General features: G+C 37.2%; 2 protein-coding genes across 2 annotated transcripts; both read right to left on the reverse strand.

The window, feature by feature from the left end:
• Window positions 1-441: 441 nt before the first annotated feature.
• On the reverse strand, window positions 442-3813 carry LOC586717. The gene is made up of 2 exons (XM_795313.5): window positions 3385-3813; window positions 442-1980 (listed from the first exon to the last, which is right to left on the reverse strand). The coding sequence occupies exons 1-2, from the start codon at window positions 3506-3508 to the stop codon at window positions 1517-1519; spliced, it is 588 nt and encodes a 195-aa protein (XP_800406.2). The 5' UTR covers window positions 3509-3813; the 3' UTR covers window positions 442-1516.
• A 2221-nt stretch (window positions 3814-6034) lies between these two features.
• Window positions 6035-16743, reverse strand: LOC764658 (deleted in malignant brain tumors 1 protein). Its single transcript, XM_030983651.1, has 7 exons — window positions 16707-16743; window positions 15928-16236; window positions 13306-13629; window positions 11874-12098; window positions 10937-11023; window positions 9716-9797; window positions 6035-8452 (listed from the first exon to the last, which is right to left on the reverse strand). The coding sequence occupies exons 1-7, from the start codon at window positions 16741-16743 to the stop codon at window positions 8236-8238; spliced, it is 1281 nt and encodes a 426-aa protein (XP_030839511.1). The 3' UTR covers window positions 6035-8235.
• Between the last annotated feature and the right edge of the window lie 1778 nt (window positions 16744-18521).

An 18521-nucleotide genomic window follows, 5' to 3' on the forward strand; every position in this document is an offset into this window, starting at 1 on the left:
AGCATTACATCTCAAACACTTTGAACATGGTTGTAAAATTTATGTAGATATTGAAAGTTACTGGGATCATGGAAAGAGGAGGGATGGAGGGTAGGGTACCAGTCTAGCTCCAATGAAGAAATTAATTTGTAGGCTCAAACCCTTGTCAGTCGTAATCCAGTGCAATGCCATGCGATATAAATGTATATTTCAGGAATTACAGAGGCACAAACCTCCCTTCCCCCACCCCTTACCCCTCACATCCCCCAAATCTATTATAACCGCTTTCCATCTATGATACCTGTTTTTGTTTGTTTTGCTTTGTTATGATATATGTTTTCGTATCAAATGTTTGCATTGTTGCAGCATTACACCCTTATTTCTCATGTTTAGGACTTATGTATCGTTTGTATTTTTCTCTTTGATTGCAGGGTTTTTCTGTTACAGATAATGAAACAAAGATCTGGTGTCCCTGTGCTTTAATTGAATCCACTCTAATTCCTGACACGGTCCACCTGGGGTATCTTATCCAACCCACCCCACGACATTTCACTGGTATAAAAAGAATGAAAAATCTCACAATCTTTTTTTCAAGAATCCTAGATTCCATGCACCCTTCTCTTTAATTATTCAAACAGTTAGCTCGATAGGAGGTGGGATAATTCGAGTGATCAAGTGTTCTCCTAAGCGGGAGGTTCTGTGTTCGAAACCAACTTGATGCGCAAGTGCTCTTTGGTAAGGGAAACCTCCTCAATTACCCAGTACCTCAGATAATTTTGCTATAAACCGTTTTACCTTTTTCAAGTGTATTTACCCTTTTCTTTACATTCTGTTGTTATATTTTTCCTTTTTCAAAAAATACTTCTGACCTTTAAAAACAAATTTGTTAAAACATTTATAGGTTTTAACAATTCAATGCTCAGCCATTTATTGAGATGGGGAAATCATCAAGTCGGGCTAATGAATGCACAGACATTAAAAGAAAAGAGCTTCGTGTCATTGACAAAGACCACTATCCGGGACTATATACGGTCAGCAATTAATTGTCAAGCCTTTTATTGAAAGTCTGGAATCGACCACATACAGATATTGTATTAATATTGTGTCATTTTTGTATTTTAAATAGTATCGGTGGACTGGAGACAAACTCAAGCTTTTCGTCTTGCACTCAGTATAGATTAAACAGCAACCATAGACATAAAGCAAAATTTGCACATGGTTTCAAAACGTTTGGTTCATAGTTGACGCTTGTCGTTCATATTTTATGAGACAGGTATTTTCATGGCAACCGAAGGGAAACTCTAATTTCCTGTACATCTGTTGAAAATAATATTGGAAAGAATAATTCAATTCATTATTTTCAGTCTTAATCATCGCTTCCAGTAAAGGTGTAGATAGAACCTCATCACTCTATTCGATTCATAATTATATAGGTAGAGCAAATCGAATATAAAATCATTCAGCACTTACAGCTGAAGTTATGAAGTGAATACTTTTTCTTGATAAGTCCTGAAAATATTCTTGACGTCATTGGTCATTATTTTGGAATGCAATCACCTGCAATAAGTTTCTTCATTAACCATTCTGCAAAATGATGACAGTTGTTGGTGAAAAGATGATAAGCGCCGTGAATCGGTCCGAACTTCGCTGCCAGGTTCTCTACCTGGCTCAGCGTGCAGTTGCTTCCCCGCTGCAGACTCCAGATCGCCGGACACACGTGAGGGTCGCGGCCGATGTTCGCCGTGCTGTAGTCGTAGATGATGCTGGCGCCCCACTCGAAAGTCTTGCCCCGGAAGTAGACGAAGGAGTGATCGAATTTGTAAGGGTTGACCTTGCCTGTCGGTAGCTTCATGCTCTGTGCGATCTGATTGGTGTAGTCTGTAGGCAGGTTGAGCAGCGGATTTGCCGTGGGCTGTTCAACGGGTTTGTCAGGATTCTTGGGAAGACCGCAAGTGAAGTCGATGAATTCCATGGCTCCAAGCCAAACATCCGCCATGGGTTCTGTGCATAAGGTATAAGTGGATGAGTAGGCGGGGGCCGGGAAATAAGGGGAAGTAGAAAGGTAGAGTGGGGGCATGTAGAGGAAGATATGTAGACAGAGAGGGGGCACAGATTGGGGAAAAAATGGTTGAGAGTTGTAATTAGATACACTTTATGACTTTCATTGCACATATTATAACTTGGTGCACACACTAACATTTCGAACTCGCGCTTTTAAAGTCCCACTGTCCTACTTGTAGCTACTTGCTCCCTCTATATAGAAAACTTCCCCAATCGGTGCCTGTTGGTCCCCCATGATCCTCTTTTTCTTATGTTAGTTGAGATCTGAGTTACTGTGTGGTCTAATCCCTTCTGGCCCAGTAGTATTGACAGTCTTTAAAGGGATTGGGTAACTTTGTCTCGGATTCTGAAACAAAATCCTTGATTTAGTTTATGCTGCAATGATAATTATAAACATTTAGATCAGTCTGGAACCCCATGACTTTTACAAGCCGATCGCATGTCTGATTATCAATTTATTTATGATTGGAAATCGAAATCAAATTTTGTGTTTTCCTAACGGTTTTCATAACACTACAGTATCTTGGTGAAAACGAGTATGGTAAAAACCGGTCACTCAAAGAATTTTATTTTTTTGAGGCATTTTTTGATCATTTTGAAGGGCATTTTTTTTTAGGACTTCAATATTACACCATCTCACAGACACTGATGACACGTATAGGGCCGTGCATCTCAGATTTCATATTGTTAAACGATGCCTTGAATGTTAACTTTAGTTTGATCATTAATAGTTCTAATACTTACGGAGTATAACATAATTATCAAAATCTCAACTATTAAAAATGTAAAGTTTATGCACTGGGTATTTAACCACCTTTACAAAAGTGATAACAACTTTTTTATCATATACAAACCGGGAAGTGAGCTCATTCATTATCTTATAGTTTGACAAAAGTACAAAATAATCCGAATCACTTATTAGTGTATCGATGTGGCTTCTTTGCTGTAACCGGTTGACCTTTAGTAACTTCTTGTGGGTGTATTTCCTTGCACATTGAAGTTTTATCAACTGTCTAGAGTATTACTACATCGATAAAAGTGCGGGAGGGGAGAGCTGTTTACAGGAAGTGAAATTTCCGGAAACTCTGTTGCACAGAAACTGCAAACATTGCGGATTCAAATTTAAACAAGTAAGCCTAATTACAAGATTTCAACCCCCAGTGTAACGGAATATATCTATCAAAAGGATACAGCCTTATCAACGCCCTAGAACACTTACAACTAAGTTTAGATAAGAGAAACAAGTTTATGATATAATGACAAAATACAAATCAGTCAATACCATTATACAGTTTGATGTATATATATATATATATATATATATATATTGACAGCAATGCTTACCATTTAAGATCCCATGAAAGGGTTTATTCGGTTTTCTCGAACCTGTGCTGGAAGCAGTGCAGGCAGAACATAGGGTCACCGTCAGGGACAGACTGAGCACATTCAGCAATAATTTCCACCACATGATGAATTTGTGGTCAACAAAATCCACAGAGTTTGTTTTAATCCAAATACGATGTTTGAATCGAAATAATTAAACATGGGCAGCATGTATGGGTTTAATCTGCAGGGCAACGTCGTCCAACGGGCGATGAATGCAACCCCATTTGTCAGTACTCGGAGCAAAGGGTTTCTAGCACTTCTGTTTCAGTGCAACTTCGCTGTTCTTCAACTGATACACGTCACGTACATCGAATGGTATCACGTCAGGAAGTGACCTATTAAAAATGACAACCCATGCCTTTTTTTCCGATGAAAGTAGCTATTTGTGGCTCATGGTCGAAAGGGGGGAAATGTCATAATTATGACTAACCCCATCCCCGTTCAGACGATAACATAAAATAATCGCACGGTTTTTACAAAAGCGAAAAAACCTATTTTAGTCTAAACGTAGTGTAACGAAACATCATAACGCGAAACGCATATTTAGGCAGCATTTTGACCGAAAACTCGATAAGATTCAGGAATACAAACGTCTTATCGTACATAAATCGTAAAACGGGGAGGAGCTTATTGTGAACGCGCACTTATGGTTAGCCAGCTGTTATGTCAACTGACCTTTTTCAATAAACTATCTTTTAAAGACCGTCAATACTAATGAGCCAGAAGGGATTAGACCACACAGCAAGGTCACTGACAGGTGGCTATCTCATAAACTCAGCTCTCAACATAAGAAAAAGAAGATCATGGGGGACCAACATGCACCGATTGGGGAAGTTTTCTATATAGAGGGAGAAAGTAGCTACAAGTAGGACAGTGGGGCTTTAAACGACGTTTACATTTATGATGTTGTTTTATAATGTGTACGCCCCTTTCACCCTACGATGATTATTTATACGACGTCACTTTTAAATACACGAGTACGAGTTTCGTATAAATGTCCTCTTGTCTAAACAGGCTATTTGATTATTTGGGTCTCACGGCAACATGCACGCGGCCCCTTCCTCATTGAAGAGGTTCTAATTTTAAAAGGTAGCAGCATGATGCGTCACCCCTAAAGTCAAGGTTAAAACGCGAATGTCTCATACCCCGACAAAGTAATCACAATTGAATTTTCCATAACGACGATAATACTCATACATCTCATTTCTCATTTCAGCATTATCAAAGCGCCGTTTCTTAAAACCTTATATTTATGTTTTTCCCTTTGATTTACATAAAAGTATATAGAGAGCCTGTGAAAATGTTGATATAAATTGATGATTGGACTAGTCGTCTCCTGTGTTAAACGTTTAACGGTTGATAAGTTAAGATATCCCCTGGATGTTAACATTAGAGCATGATATGAGGGGGTGTTTCACAAATATCCTAAGTTGAACTCATCTCTAAGTTGGACGTAACAGTTTTGGAAAGCCGTTAGCATCTGTGAAATATTTTGTAAAAGTGATAAAAGGCATACAAATGTTGATTCAAATCATTCATATTTTCTATTATCAAGGAAATTTCATGTTCTTGACGTGGAATTTATGAAAAATCTAACATACTTAGATTTTAGCTTTTAAATATTTATTTTTAGGGCTACAAATGGCTCTCCATAATGTTTAAGTCCAACTTAGAGTTGAGTTTGACTTATGATCTTTGTGAAACACCCCCCCCCCCAGATCCGTTATTCACATTCTGTAACGGTTAACTCCATAATATAGCCAAGCTTGTTTCAATTCAATTCCTTAAAGGTACTGTGTTTATGTTGCAGCAACATCAAATTTATGTAGAACTTTGCAGGAATTACGAATATGTCACTTATGTCCTATATGTGAAATTTAAGCATAAGACGTGTCCTAGTATTTAAATTATGCAAGGAAACCTGTTTACCCTCTAGGCTTCACTGGCAGATACTATTAAGTAACAGACTGACATCTTTTTTTCTTTGGTAATATCATACATAAAATGAGCTGTAACAGATACATAAGCAATGTTGTCTACATCAATAACCCTTTACGTGTAATGGCTGAAATTAAACTGATTGAATCTATGTGCAGCAAAAAATCAGACTATTACTTAGGTGATTGCAATCACTTAAGTCGATTCGACAGCTGATGGTTTTTATTTTCCCACTAAAGCCATTTTCGAGCCTTTTCGTTTAGAGGGAAGATCTAAATTGTTAATGTCTTTCAAATGCCGTTGGAATATAACCTTTTCATTTTTTGTTGGCATGCAAATGGGACATAGTTCCGTTAATAGAGGGTGCGTCACGAATACAAATTCATTTTTAAAAGGAATATCCTCCAGGCAAAGATATTCTAAAATCAAATAGTCTTTTTCTGATATATTCAAGGTTGGTCTATTCTATTGAAATACATAAGAGGAATCCAAAAATAACTTAAAACTTAAAGAGGACCTCTTTGATGTGCATATAAATTGATATGCGCAGAGAAGTGTTTTTTTAAATAATTTGTATTATAGGTCAAAGTGAATATCACGCCTCAATGTCATTTTATTTTACCTAAACTGAAATAACCTTGGAATGATTATATGCTGATTATCTGCAATCTTGTTTTATTTTTTATTTTTTATCACAGCTCATAAAACCAAGCAATTCATACAAAAACATAAATGATTTGTGACTAATACCAGTACCCACACGGTTATCATAACTTGCACCAGCAGTTGAAAAAAAAACTTTAAGTATGCACGGCTCTTTATCTTGCCATGAATACAGAGGAAGAATATTTTTTAGAAAGAGAAAATTATGTAGCCTTGGAAGAATGCTTTCTTGATTTCCTTACATATTTATTATTCTTGTAACAACATTTTGAAGTGCAGAGTACCTACAAAATGCAATGAACTTTATCTGAAAAAGAGGAAATTTGTAATGTGCAGATCCAGGTCATGTTTCAATATTTCCATCTTCTTATTACTGATAATGAGAACCAGTCGGAACTCATTGGCATATTGCAAACAGCTCTTGACTCTCATATGAGAAGTTATTACATGGTTCTTTCACCCTCAGACGTATGGAAATCTTTGTTTATATCCTCCATTTTAAACATATACTGTATACTGAGGTCTTATAATGGACCTTAAATGCATAAATCTTGAAAGCTTTTATTTAAGAATATAGAACGCATAAGCAAAAGCGGTAATCCTTTTCGGTTAATTAAATTAATCTTGAGTACTAATCATATATATAATTATGCCAACCTTCAATTAGTCTCTGAGTAGATTGTGCATATTAAAATCAAGAAATACATATGTCAGAGTATATAATATATGAATATACCCATACAGTCAACAACTCTAGCATTCGTACCCTTACAAAGTTTTGTATTTTGTTAAGTATGTGAAAGATTGATTCGTCGCGGTTTGTGTTTCGTGAGAATGTGACATATCAAAGCTTACATCTGAAAGCATTCGACAAAGACTGTCATTCAACCAATCCACCTTTCATTCGTCAGTTACATGTAAGAAAAAAGGGGGAAGGGACCCGTCAAATTTGCAAGGGGTTTGAATAAGTTGTCAATTGTATGACAGAAGTTTAAACAGCAATATGAACTTTGATTTAAGCTACTCAACCATTTTGCTCTCATTTCCTTCCACATTGTATATATATATATATATATATATATATATAATTATAAAGATAGATAGATACAAATATAGATATGTGTGTATCGGTCAAACCCAATGATTTAGCTTTTAGATGTAATGTTAAATACCAGTGAAATATTATGAAATAACATTGAATCATGAATATGCATTTAAATTACAAATCATTATGATTACTTTTAAACAAAGAATCAAGATGTTTCTAATGGTTACAGTATGAGCTAAATAGAAGGAATACAAAGTATGCCTTACCTATGGCGGTTATGCTTTGTGATTGAATGTGTACATTCTTACCGAAGGTCCATGTTTTCTCACCATTTCAAAAAGCATTTGTACATGTACAGCTGCTGTATAAACAAGTTTCATCATAAAGTATACCACCTATATTTCATTTTCTTTCGTTTACAATCTTTAACGACAAGACGTATCTACAGTAACTGGGAAACGAAGTATGAAGTACTACCTTTTTAAAATAAGCTTTCATAATCTTTTACAATCTTTAACGAAAGGACGTTTCTAGAGAAAATCATGAATATATGTTCTTTTGAACGCATTTATACTGAGCTCTCATGCAACCTGTAATAAAAAAAAACTCAAGATATATATTTTTTAATATAAGAGAACGCACAAGCAAACATGGTATTAAAAAAAAACGCGCACCATCATTTAGATTAAATTAAAATAATCTAGAGTAATAATCACACATGCTCCAAATTCAATAATTCTCTGCGAGAATTGCGGAATTGCAGAATTACGTACAAAGTAAATGAAACAATTGTAAACAATCATTTAACATGACTTGTTCAAATTGAACATTAAAAAAATTCAATAAATCAGAGATATAATGCATTAAACTGAAGTTAAATCTTGCAGGTTCAGATAAATAAACATAAAAAGTGAATTACAAAGCAAATTAAAAATAAATGGAACGATTAACATGATCAAAGAATTACGTTCTTGTTCAAAAATTATATCTATTTTTAGAAGAGAGAAAGATAAGTAAAAGACAGAAAAAGGAAGTAAACATGAAAAGCAGACGGGTAGAAAGGTAGAAAGAGTGGATAAGAGTAGAGATATGGACAGGGGAGAGGTAAAGGGAGGACAGAAGAGCAATAGTAGATTTATTACAAGATTTTGTTTTAATTCTTAGATCTGAATATTTTCGTAAACATCTTCATCGTCGGCATGTCGTGGCGTGTCGTATACTTCATCCTGATCCCATGATCCCTCTGGTAGCTTTGCAGGGACAACGTTAAGTTGCAAGCATTCTTCCTCACGGGGTTGTGATCCGTTGTAACAGTTCTGATCGCCTGTTCGAGGGTACCTTTCTTGCTGCTGACTACGAGCCTCATTTGCTGATCTCCTGTAGATGTAGAGACCCAATTACACATGACAGATAAAAAGACCATATTTTCTCATGAGATCTAACAGGGACGGCAGGATGAGAGTGGAAAAAGAAAAAAGGTTTTTTCTCTGGCTACCCTGTATTTTTACGTTAAAAAGTTAATGGCATTAACATTGTCAGAGAAACTGTCTGGAAGCAGTTGTAAAAGGTTGATTATAATATATGATGATATTATGATAAGAAATTTGGCCCGTATGCAATAAACTTATGAAACATGACATTTAAGCATTTGTTCTTATCTTGTTGCTAAGAGAAAGTTCTTAGCCACAATATATATTTCTATAAAAGCATTGGGAGCTAGAATTTTGCTCTCAGAGTATTAAGTAGACATTCTTAGATGTTATCTAGAAAAAGTGCTCAAAAAGCTTGTCGTGTCCCAATTTGATATCGAAAAAAAATTGCCGGGAAACCGACTACTAATTGATATATTTGGTAAATTAGTTTATCTGTTATGTGAGAGATAAACGCACGTGTCGCGCACGTGTGCGTAGTCCAATTTGCATCTTTCTATGAACAGTGCTTGCAACTTTACGAAGACTGGGCCAAATTTCTTATCATTTTGATGATTCCAGAACCTTGCAGTACATACCAATACTTATATGCTAGATGATCGACCTTTTCTGATCGATTTCACAATGTTTCTTTCACAATGAAATCGCATGACCAGAACAATAGAACAAAAAAAAGATTTGCTGGAAATCAACTTCAAGAAACACAACTCTCATTTGTGCATAGTGACCTGTGTTATGGTGTCGGGCCCACTTGCAGTACTTAATTTCATTATCTCTCTATGCTCAATACTGTAATAGCCCCTATACATTTTCTCTACAAGGATCGTTTGGCTCCTGTCATTTATTCGTTACTTTGAACCTTCAGTGTAAGTTTTGTTGGATTCTGTAAACAATTATTTTTCATTTTCATTTATTATTATTACCAGAATTAAAGCTTATCTTTAAGAAGAATGTCTTAGAAGATTATTGAATACTGGCCCAAACTTTTAAGGCGTTTCTCGTTTTGTTTCTAAAATGAGACTTAAGAGTAATTGAAAGGTAATCCCTTTCCGGTGACATAACTATGGTATTTTTCCAACCTGACATTTTAAAAGATGAGCAAAGCTCACACATCAATTGTTACCATTACCAGATCTCAACCTTCTCTTTCAGTCTACAAATTAAAAGCTAAATTATATCTCAATGTAACGTGCTTTGCTTTGAGGCATACCTGTACTTCATCATGAATACTGTCATGATGATACAAGCCAAAATGAAACCAATAACTGCAACGGAGAGGAATCCAATCAAACCTAGGTGAGGAATATGAATGGCATTGTTTAAATTTAAAAAAAACAGTCGCAAAACATCAATTCAAAGAGCCTAACAATGTGTACCACATAAAGTAAGGTTCGTGACTAAGGTTTGAATAGGAATGTTTGGGAATCGTACGCACCCCCAATTCATATAGACCTGCAATAATATGAACAACGTACATGTTTGTATTCATGTATTCGGCTCTTTAAATAACAATTACAACTTTACAAAAATTACAACTGACTGGTTACGAAGACTAGAATTATAATAGATCATAAATAATTGAATACAACTAAAACAGACTGTAACTATAAAAGTCGAACTTCTAACTCATTTTCTTCATATAAAAACAATCTAGCACTGTCTGAAATGTCTAAAAAATCAATGTGTGCCAATTAACTACAAAAAATGCTTTATTGGAATTCTTTCCTCTTTTTTCCTCTGCATTTTTTTTTTTACTTAACTAGTTTATGCAAATAAACACCAAAGTAATCGAAAGAATAACTCGGTTTTAAATACAAGCTTCTATTAAAAAAATAACAAAATTAGAGCTCACTGTCGAAATAAAGCGGCAAAACGGCAACTCTGTCACGCGTTTTTGATGTTATTCCCTTAGTATTGAACAACATCTCTTATATTCATAACCTTTTATATTCATATATTTTATATCTCGAAAGTTCCGAATATCCCTTGTCAAGTGAACATTCACTGGTTCTGTCACTAACCAGGATGAATCATACACTGGACACGATGGGAGAAATTGTCTTGATATCACTCGAGGAGAACTCTAATACCGCGTTATATTTTGAATAGAAATCATAATCAGATTAAGGAATACGTGATTGTCATGCATGCACACCCATTAATAACATGTAACGCACAAGGTCATTGAAATTGATAGTAGGTTAATGTAATAACTCGTCACTAGGTCCTCACGAAGGTAACATCCCTAATATGAATATTGTGGTAAACCGGTCTTTTGTCGTGGGGTAATTTATCGAAAGTATTCGCGATCTTGTTACTGGTGAATAACGTAATATATTACTCTGTCCAAGACCAAATGGGAACCAACGGGAAAATATTTCACTTATATATACAAAGTAGAAGTTTACTAGTGACTTGCAACTAAACTTACCATGTATGGCAGCCTGGGATTGACCAGTTTTACTGCCTTCCTGGTCCACTTCTGTTAAATCAAATAATGGATATACAATAGGCATGACTGATTAGGTCTATATAAGTTCCATGCATAAAATGAATTACGTATCGGGACAATTCCCTAGGAAATCATCCCTCGGAAAAATTATCCTCTAAAGACAATAACCCCCGGAAAATAACCCCCAAGGACAACCACCCTGATGATAACTAGCCCCCGGCAAATAAGCCCCTTGGGCGATTACCCCCCAGAGGACAATTACCCTCCCCCTCAGAATTACCCCCTAAGACAATTAATAAGCCCCCAAGGACCACTCCCAATAACAAATGCACCCTTCTTTCATTTCTTTCATTGCCAGATACTTTCTGAAAAAGGCGTAAAACGACTTCCATTGTTGAATAGGACCAATATTCTTTCTGATTATTATTTGCAATGCATGATTTTGTTTGGCGTTTGCATGATTAAACAAGAAGAAATATATCAATTCTCCGGAAGTATATTGCAGGTAGTTCTTAAAAGGACTGATGTGGACTGAAAGAAGAGCCATAACGTTTCGAACACCATCCTCTTTGGGAGCATTGAGGTTTTTCTTTCCTTTCAGAAGTCATTTCAGAACTTTAGTCGAAAGATCTATACCAAAAAAAAGAAATACGTACACGGTATTTCCATAAACTTTTAAAAGCCTTAAATTATATTAACAACTATTATACAGAAATGCCTTGGAGAAGTCCTTGGAATAAAGAAAACTGATTTAACTCCCTCGAAAATTCAGCTACAATAATTGGGGTTCTGTTTTGTGTTTTGTTAAAACAACCATTACCAAATTCGATGCATGAGACACCAACATCCTCCGAGTGATCACAGTTATGGATTTCGTATCCACTCCTTTGACAATGGCCTATGTTTGGTTCTGTACCCTCGCATTCCACTTCATCCAGGACAATAGGTCCAGAACCTAGTCCAAAGGCAGCGCAACAAGAGAAGTTCTCCGCTCGTTCGTAGCCGAGCATTCTGCAAACTACGTTGGCGTCTTTTATATCCCAGTTGTCATCACACACTGTCCCCCAAGTACCAAGGTATAGAATCTCAACACGGCCTTCTTTGTCAGATCTTCCACTGACCAATCGAACCTGGAGATCATCTGAAATCAAGTGACAACAATACGAAGTCGCCCACGTAAGAGGGACTGGTGACGCTCAGTAATACTGCTAATATCAATATTTCTTTCATGAAGAAACTATAAAAAGGCATGTTCTAAGAACTATTAACTCCTTGCCAGATTTTCTTCCAGAAAGAACAGTTCTATAAACATAATTTATTTTTCCACTTATTTGTTATATTTCCTGAGAAGATGAACCGTTCTGTTGTCAAACAAGACAAATGCGACTGCGTCTCCTGTATGCATCCGCATGATGGATACAATTTATTGTGACATGTCACGATGAAAAAAAAAAGAAGCATATAACTGTAATCGAATCGTCTTCTGATAGTACATTAACACTGTCACCATGTTTAAAGCTTATAACTCGAAAAGTTCTTGACATGACCTTTGACCTTTGATCTATTTACTCCAAAATCTAACCAGATTGTCTTCCTATGGTGAATCATACAATTGTTAACGCGTCGATCCAGCCATTAAAGGGATCCGGTAACTTTGTTTCAGATTCTGAAGAAAAACTGGATTTAGCTCATGCTGCAATGATAATTATAAACCTTTAGGTCAGTCAGTAACCCCATGACTTTTACAAGCCGATCGCCTGTCTCATTATCAAGATATTTATGATTGGAATTACAAATTTTGAAAACCGTTTGTCAAACGGTTATCATAACACTACAGTCTATTGGGGGAAAAAAAGTATGGTAAAAACGGTCAATCAAAGATTTTTACTTTTTTAAGGCACTTCTTGATCATTTTAAAGCGCAATTTGTTAGGCCTTCAATATTACACCATATCACAGACGATGATAACACGTAGGGCCGCGCAACTCAGATTTAACATTGTTAAACGATGCCTTGAGAGGACAAGGGATGGGCTGGCCATCGGTCACCGGTGGATGGAACGCCGAGGGAACGGGTTGTAGACGTAGAGTATAGGGGAATGGGTTTTATCAGGCCTTTCTTCGCTATTTCTTCGTTTTTGTTTATGTTGCTTTCCCTACTCGACTGTTCCCTGCTCCACTCTCGTGCATGTTTACCCTTTATCGCCATTCTACATGGAAAGGCGGCACATGCCCCTTGCCCCTATATAGCTAGGCCACTGATACCAAGTAGGATACCATGTAACGTACCGTATGGGACATACAAATTCTTGACAAATTCTTGACTTTTAAATATGGTTTAATGCTTACCCACTTTTAAGCACGAAACTCCGAAATCGGATGTATGTCTACAATCAGTGTTACCCAGATTATACCATGGATCACACTCAACAAGACTCGATTCTTTTCCAGAGCATCTTGGCTGACGTAGTATAACATCCCCTGTTCCATTTCCGTATGATAACTCGGCTGAATGTGCTATAGCCCCGATGAATCCTAACATTCGGCAGACCACTTCCGAGTCATATGAGGTCCAGTCATAGCTGCAGACTGTACCCCATGATCCGAAGTAGAACAACTCAACACGACCTTCGCTCTCATCCGGACCGCCTACGAGGCGAACCTTGAGTTCAACTACAAGCGGAAATTATAAAATGAAGTTACATTTTTATCTAAATAGACTTCTTTAATAATTTCTAAAAAGTAGAAACAATAAAACAAAACAAAGCAGTGTTTCAGACATGGATAATTAGAATTTAGATAATAATTTGGCCGATTTATTTTAAAAAGATAGCTTATCGTACGCCCAACTGAATTGGGTGTGCAGAATTTAAAGGAAAGGTCTTTTAAATCGTTCCCCAGATAGCAAAATATCTGGGGCCCCTCTGGATTTGGATGAGCTGATTAGAGCCCACGTGGCCCATACAAAAACCAGATTTATACCAGATGGGCCCTCTCACCAAGAACCCACAAGTACCAATGGGCCCCATGTGGGTCATAGGTAGGTTTTTGGTGGTGAAAATCGCACGTCGAGCATCGGCTAGGCCCAGCTAAAAACCAGGTGTATACCAGAAGGGCCTTCCCACACAGAACCCACACGTACCAACACATATGGGCCCATTGGGCCCCGTGAGGGTTTTTGGTGGTGAAAATCGCACGTCAAGCATCGTCTGGGCCCAGATAAAAAAAAAAACCCGGCTAGATGGGCCTTCCCGACGAGAACAAACAGTATATGGAGCCCATGCGGCTCATATAAAAACCAGATGTATACCAGATGGGCCTTCCCACCCAGAACCCACAAGTACCAACACATGTGGGCCCCATGTGGGCCCCACGTGGGTATTTTGAGGTGAAATCGCACGTCGAGCATCGGCCTTCCAACTCAAAACCCACAAATATACCAACAATTTGCATAATGAATATGGGCGAGTGCACATGCATGTTTTTATACAATTTATCTGAACTTACAGGATATTTCTTAATTACTGAAGATTTAGTTATATGCAATTCATTTCGAAAATACTTCAAAATGTAAACTGCTAATTATTAGGACATTTCACTACTGTGTATAAATTACATTAAATTAGACATGAATTAGGAAAAACACTAACTATTAAAAAACAAAATCAATAAAATACAAAAAAAAGTCTTATTTACAGCAAATTAACAAAATCTTCTTAATACCAATGCCTATACATTGGAATTGGGATTTGCAGACGATGTGTTATTGCAAAATTTATTAGTGCAAGTGCTATTTATACCACAACTTACTAATTCAGTTTTTTAAGGGGAGTTTTCAACTGGTAGAAATATGTGCCAAATGGTACAACTGGTCCAGGTAGACCAGTTAAATCCAACTGGTAACCCTGGTAATAGAAATGGGATAACTGGTCCAGTTGTACTTGACCAATTAAATGCTATAATATATATAATATAAAATAGAACCCATTTAAACAATATAAAGCCCACTTAGAACCACATTGGCCCATATGGGGCCATATATAACCCATTTGAACCACATGCAGCCCATTTAGAACCCTCGTGGCCCATATGGGCCCAATATAAAACCCTTTTGGCCCATATGTAGCCCATATAGAAACCTGGGGTTTTTGTGGTAAATCCCATCTGGGGCCCATCTGAGGCCCATATATAACCCTGGTGAAGATTGCTGGGCCCATTATGGGGCCATCTAGGGCCCATATACCATCCCAGTTAAAATTAGATACAACCCAGATGGGCCCCACAAAATGTTGCTATCTGGGTCATGCAGTCAGGCGACGCTGGTATTAGGTCAACAAAGGTGTCTTCTTTGATTCTAGTTATATGCATGTACTGTGCAGTCTCTGTATATGGGCCTGAGCACCTCCTTCTATGGTTAGGGCATTTTTTAATAATAACCTAGCTGTTCTACGATTAAAGAATTTGTTTCGACATGGATGTTTATAGTATAATTGGTGCAGCTGCCTTCTTTGGACAAGTGTTATAAGCATGTAACTCTTTAAAACTATATTATCGGAGGTTTGCGAAATGAAGTGAAGCTGCACATTTTCATAATTTATAAAAGGATTTGAATATTCGCAAATAACTTTGCGACTGCCCATGTACGAGTAGGTCCTATGCATATGTGAGGATCTTCAACGGAGATGCATGAAGCACTAGACCTTATCCGCCACTGAGGGAAAAGAGTAACATGCAAAATAAGACATGCTATGATGAAATACAGAAATAATTGCATGTTAACATTACCCTTCAAAGTATAAAATAATACATTACGTGCTTTAAAGTGCAATAACATGATTCATAGGCATATTTGTTTCAGAAGACTGTATTACTGGGGAGATTCGGAATGCACGTCTGTAAATAAATTAATCCCAATATTTGTTTTTATTGATAGTAACATTTTCAGAAATTGTATTCGTCTCTTAAATTTACCTTCTCCGCTGCATATAACACCAACGTCTTCAGAATGCGGGCAGTTATGGATCTCATAACCGCCATTATTGCAATGTGCAATGTGCGTTTCTGATCCGTCACATTCGACGTTGCCCAGGGTGGTATTACCAGTGCCTTCCCCGAAGCGCACTAATGCAGAAGAGACTCCAGGATAACCTAGCATTCGACAAACAACGGTAGCGTCTTTGATATCCCACGAGTCATCACATATTGTACACCATGATCCTTGGTAGTTCACCTCGACTCGCCCTTCATTTGATGAAGCCCCGTCAACAAGCCGCACACGTACTGATACAAAGGAAATAATGTTGTACAGGGTCAGTCAGAAAAAAATGTCCCACTTTTTAAAAGTTGTATTTTTTTTAGTATGAATATTTAATTATGAATTTCATGATATGTCTAGATAGAGTTATCCTCCCAGTACATTTAGGTACCATTTTCATTTGAATCCCTTCATGCATGACGGAACATCAGACAATCTTGACAAGACTGCCAGATTTCACTTGCGCCAACTTACTGGGTGAAGAATAAAACAGTGCATCGAACAAAGACAGTCAGACAGACAGATACTTACACACACACACACACGCACAAACATGCACACACGCACACAGACACGAACACACTCACCACTATACACACGCACAAATGAGGCACACACTAGCACACAAATACCTCTAACGTCAGTGAATAATGTTTTGTTGTTGTATTTGTTGAGGTATTTTATTGTGGTACGACAATGAATCTGTTTCCCCAACGTTCTCCATCCTCCGTACTCAATCCTCGACGGACCATAATGTGTGTAATTTTGCTACTAAACAAAGGATCTAATGTCTGCTGCCAAATCAGGCAAATCCTATTGAAGGCAAGTGCATCAAAAGCGCAGATATCCATTGTAAATTATCATTGTTAACCAACAAAAGCCAACGATTGTTAATGAACCTACGTATTGAGATTCATGTGCACTTCATGATAATGATGATGAAGGTGATGATGAAGATTAATAATGATAATGATGATGATATGATAGTGGTTGTGAATGTGTACTAAAAGGAAAGATTGTCAGGGAACAGTGCCACTTAAACATTCAGGGATCTTGATAAAAAATCAATGCTTAAACAGAAAAGGGGAAGTTATGACACAATTGTAACCCTGTGTGTTGTCTGTGTTCGTGTGTGTGGGCGTGTGTGTTTGTGCGTGTGTGTTTGTGTGTGTGTTTGTGTGTGTGTGTGTGTGTGTGTGTCTGTCTGTCTGTGTCTGTATGTCTGTCTGTGTGACGGTCTGTCTTAGTTCAATGCACTGTATTATTCCTCACCCAGTAAGTTGGCGCAAGTGAAATATGGCAGTCTTGTAAAGATTGTCTGATGTTCAGTCATGCGTGAAGGGATTCAAATGAAAATGGGACCTAAATGTACTTGGAGGATAACTCTATCGAGACAGATCATGAAACCCCTGATTAAATATTCATACTTCAAACAACACAACTTTTAATTCAACCCTAAATTTCAGACAGCTCCCTAACAGTAGACTTATGCCGATTATTTGGAAGCATATCAGGCTGCATACATGTATAATTAAGCTGCGCACAATCTTAAAACGGGCATTAAATGCGACGAGTAAATTGTGTGCATTACTATGATTGACCATGTGATGTCACAATGCTTATCAGTATTTTGCCACGATGTGATCGGAATACTAGTAAAGATATTCTACTTGGCTAAGCCCAATACTAAGTAAAAAAAAAGGGGACGAAAACAGAGGGTCGAATTGAATACCGACCCAGTGTGTTAACCTTTGAGTACTTGACGCGCATTCACAATACACTGTCGCTCATAAAGTTGGAATATTTTTGTTTTACCCTAATTTATGGAATTATTTTAAAAATAATTTAAAAATAATAGATCTAGATGATAGTATATATTCTCAGATTTTATTGAATAATAATTTGACAATGTGTGTTTTGCGTGACTGCTAAAGCATGTGTATGCTACTATGCTTATCAAAGAGGGGACCTACGCCCATAAGTCATAAATGACAGTAATGAGGATTAATGCCCCACAGAAGGGCACTAATATAGCACATTGACATGGTTTTGATCCTGGGGCCTCACAGTTACGAGGACATTGCTTTGTCACTGAACCATGACTGTACGCAGCGGGGGCTAGGGTAGGGGGCAGTTTCCACCAATAAAAAAAACAAAGAAAATGCAATAAATTTTCAATCATTTATTGCATTTTACCCCGGTTCCCAACATAAAATAATCCTCCGTGTGCCCAGGCCTTGAGCCATAATGCATGGCCGTCAAGAGGATTTTGTAATGTTGGGGACCGGCGTAAAATGCAATAAATTATTGAACATTTATTGCATTTTTTTGTTAAAACTTATGCAAACTGCCCCCTACCCTAGCCCCCGCTGCGTACAGTCATGGTTCAGTGACAAAGCAATGGCCTCGTAACTGTGAGGCCCCATGATCAAAACCGTGTCGATGTGCTATATTAGTGCCCTTTTGTTGGCATTAATCCTTAGTACTGTCATTTATGACTTAAGGGCGTAGGTCCCCAAGTTGATAAGCA

This window comes from Strongylocentrotus purpuratus, unplaced genomic scaffold, assembly GCF_000002235.5.
Source record: "Strongylocentrotus purpuratus isolate Spur 01 unplaced genomic scaffold, Spur_5.0 spur5_scaffold_13, whole genome shotgun sequence".
Lineage (NCBI taxonomy): Eukaryota > Metazoa > Echinodermata > Echinoidea > Camarodonta > Strongylocentrotidae > Strongylocentrotus > Strongylocentrotus purpuratus.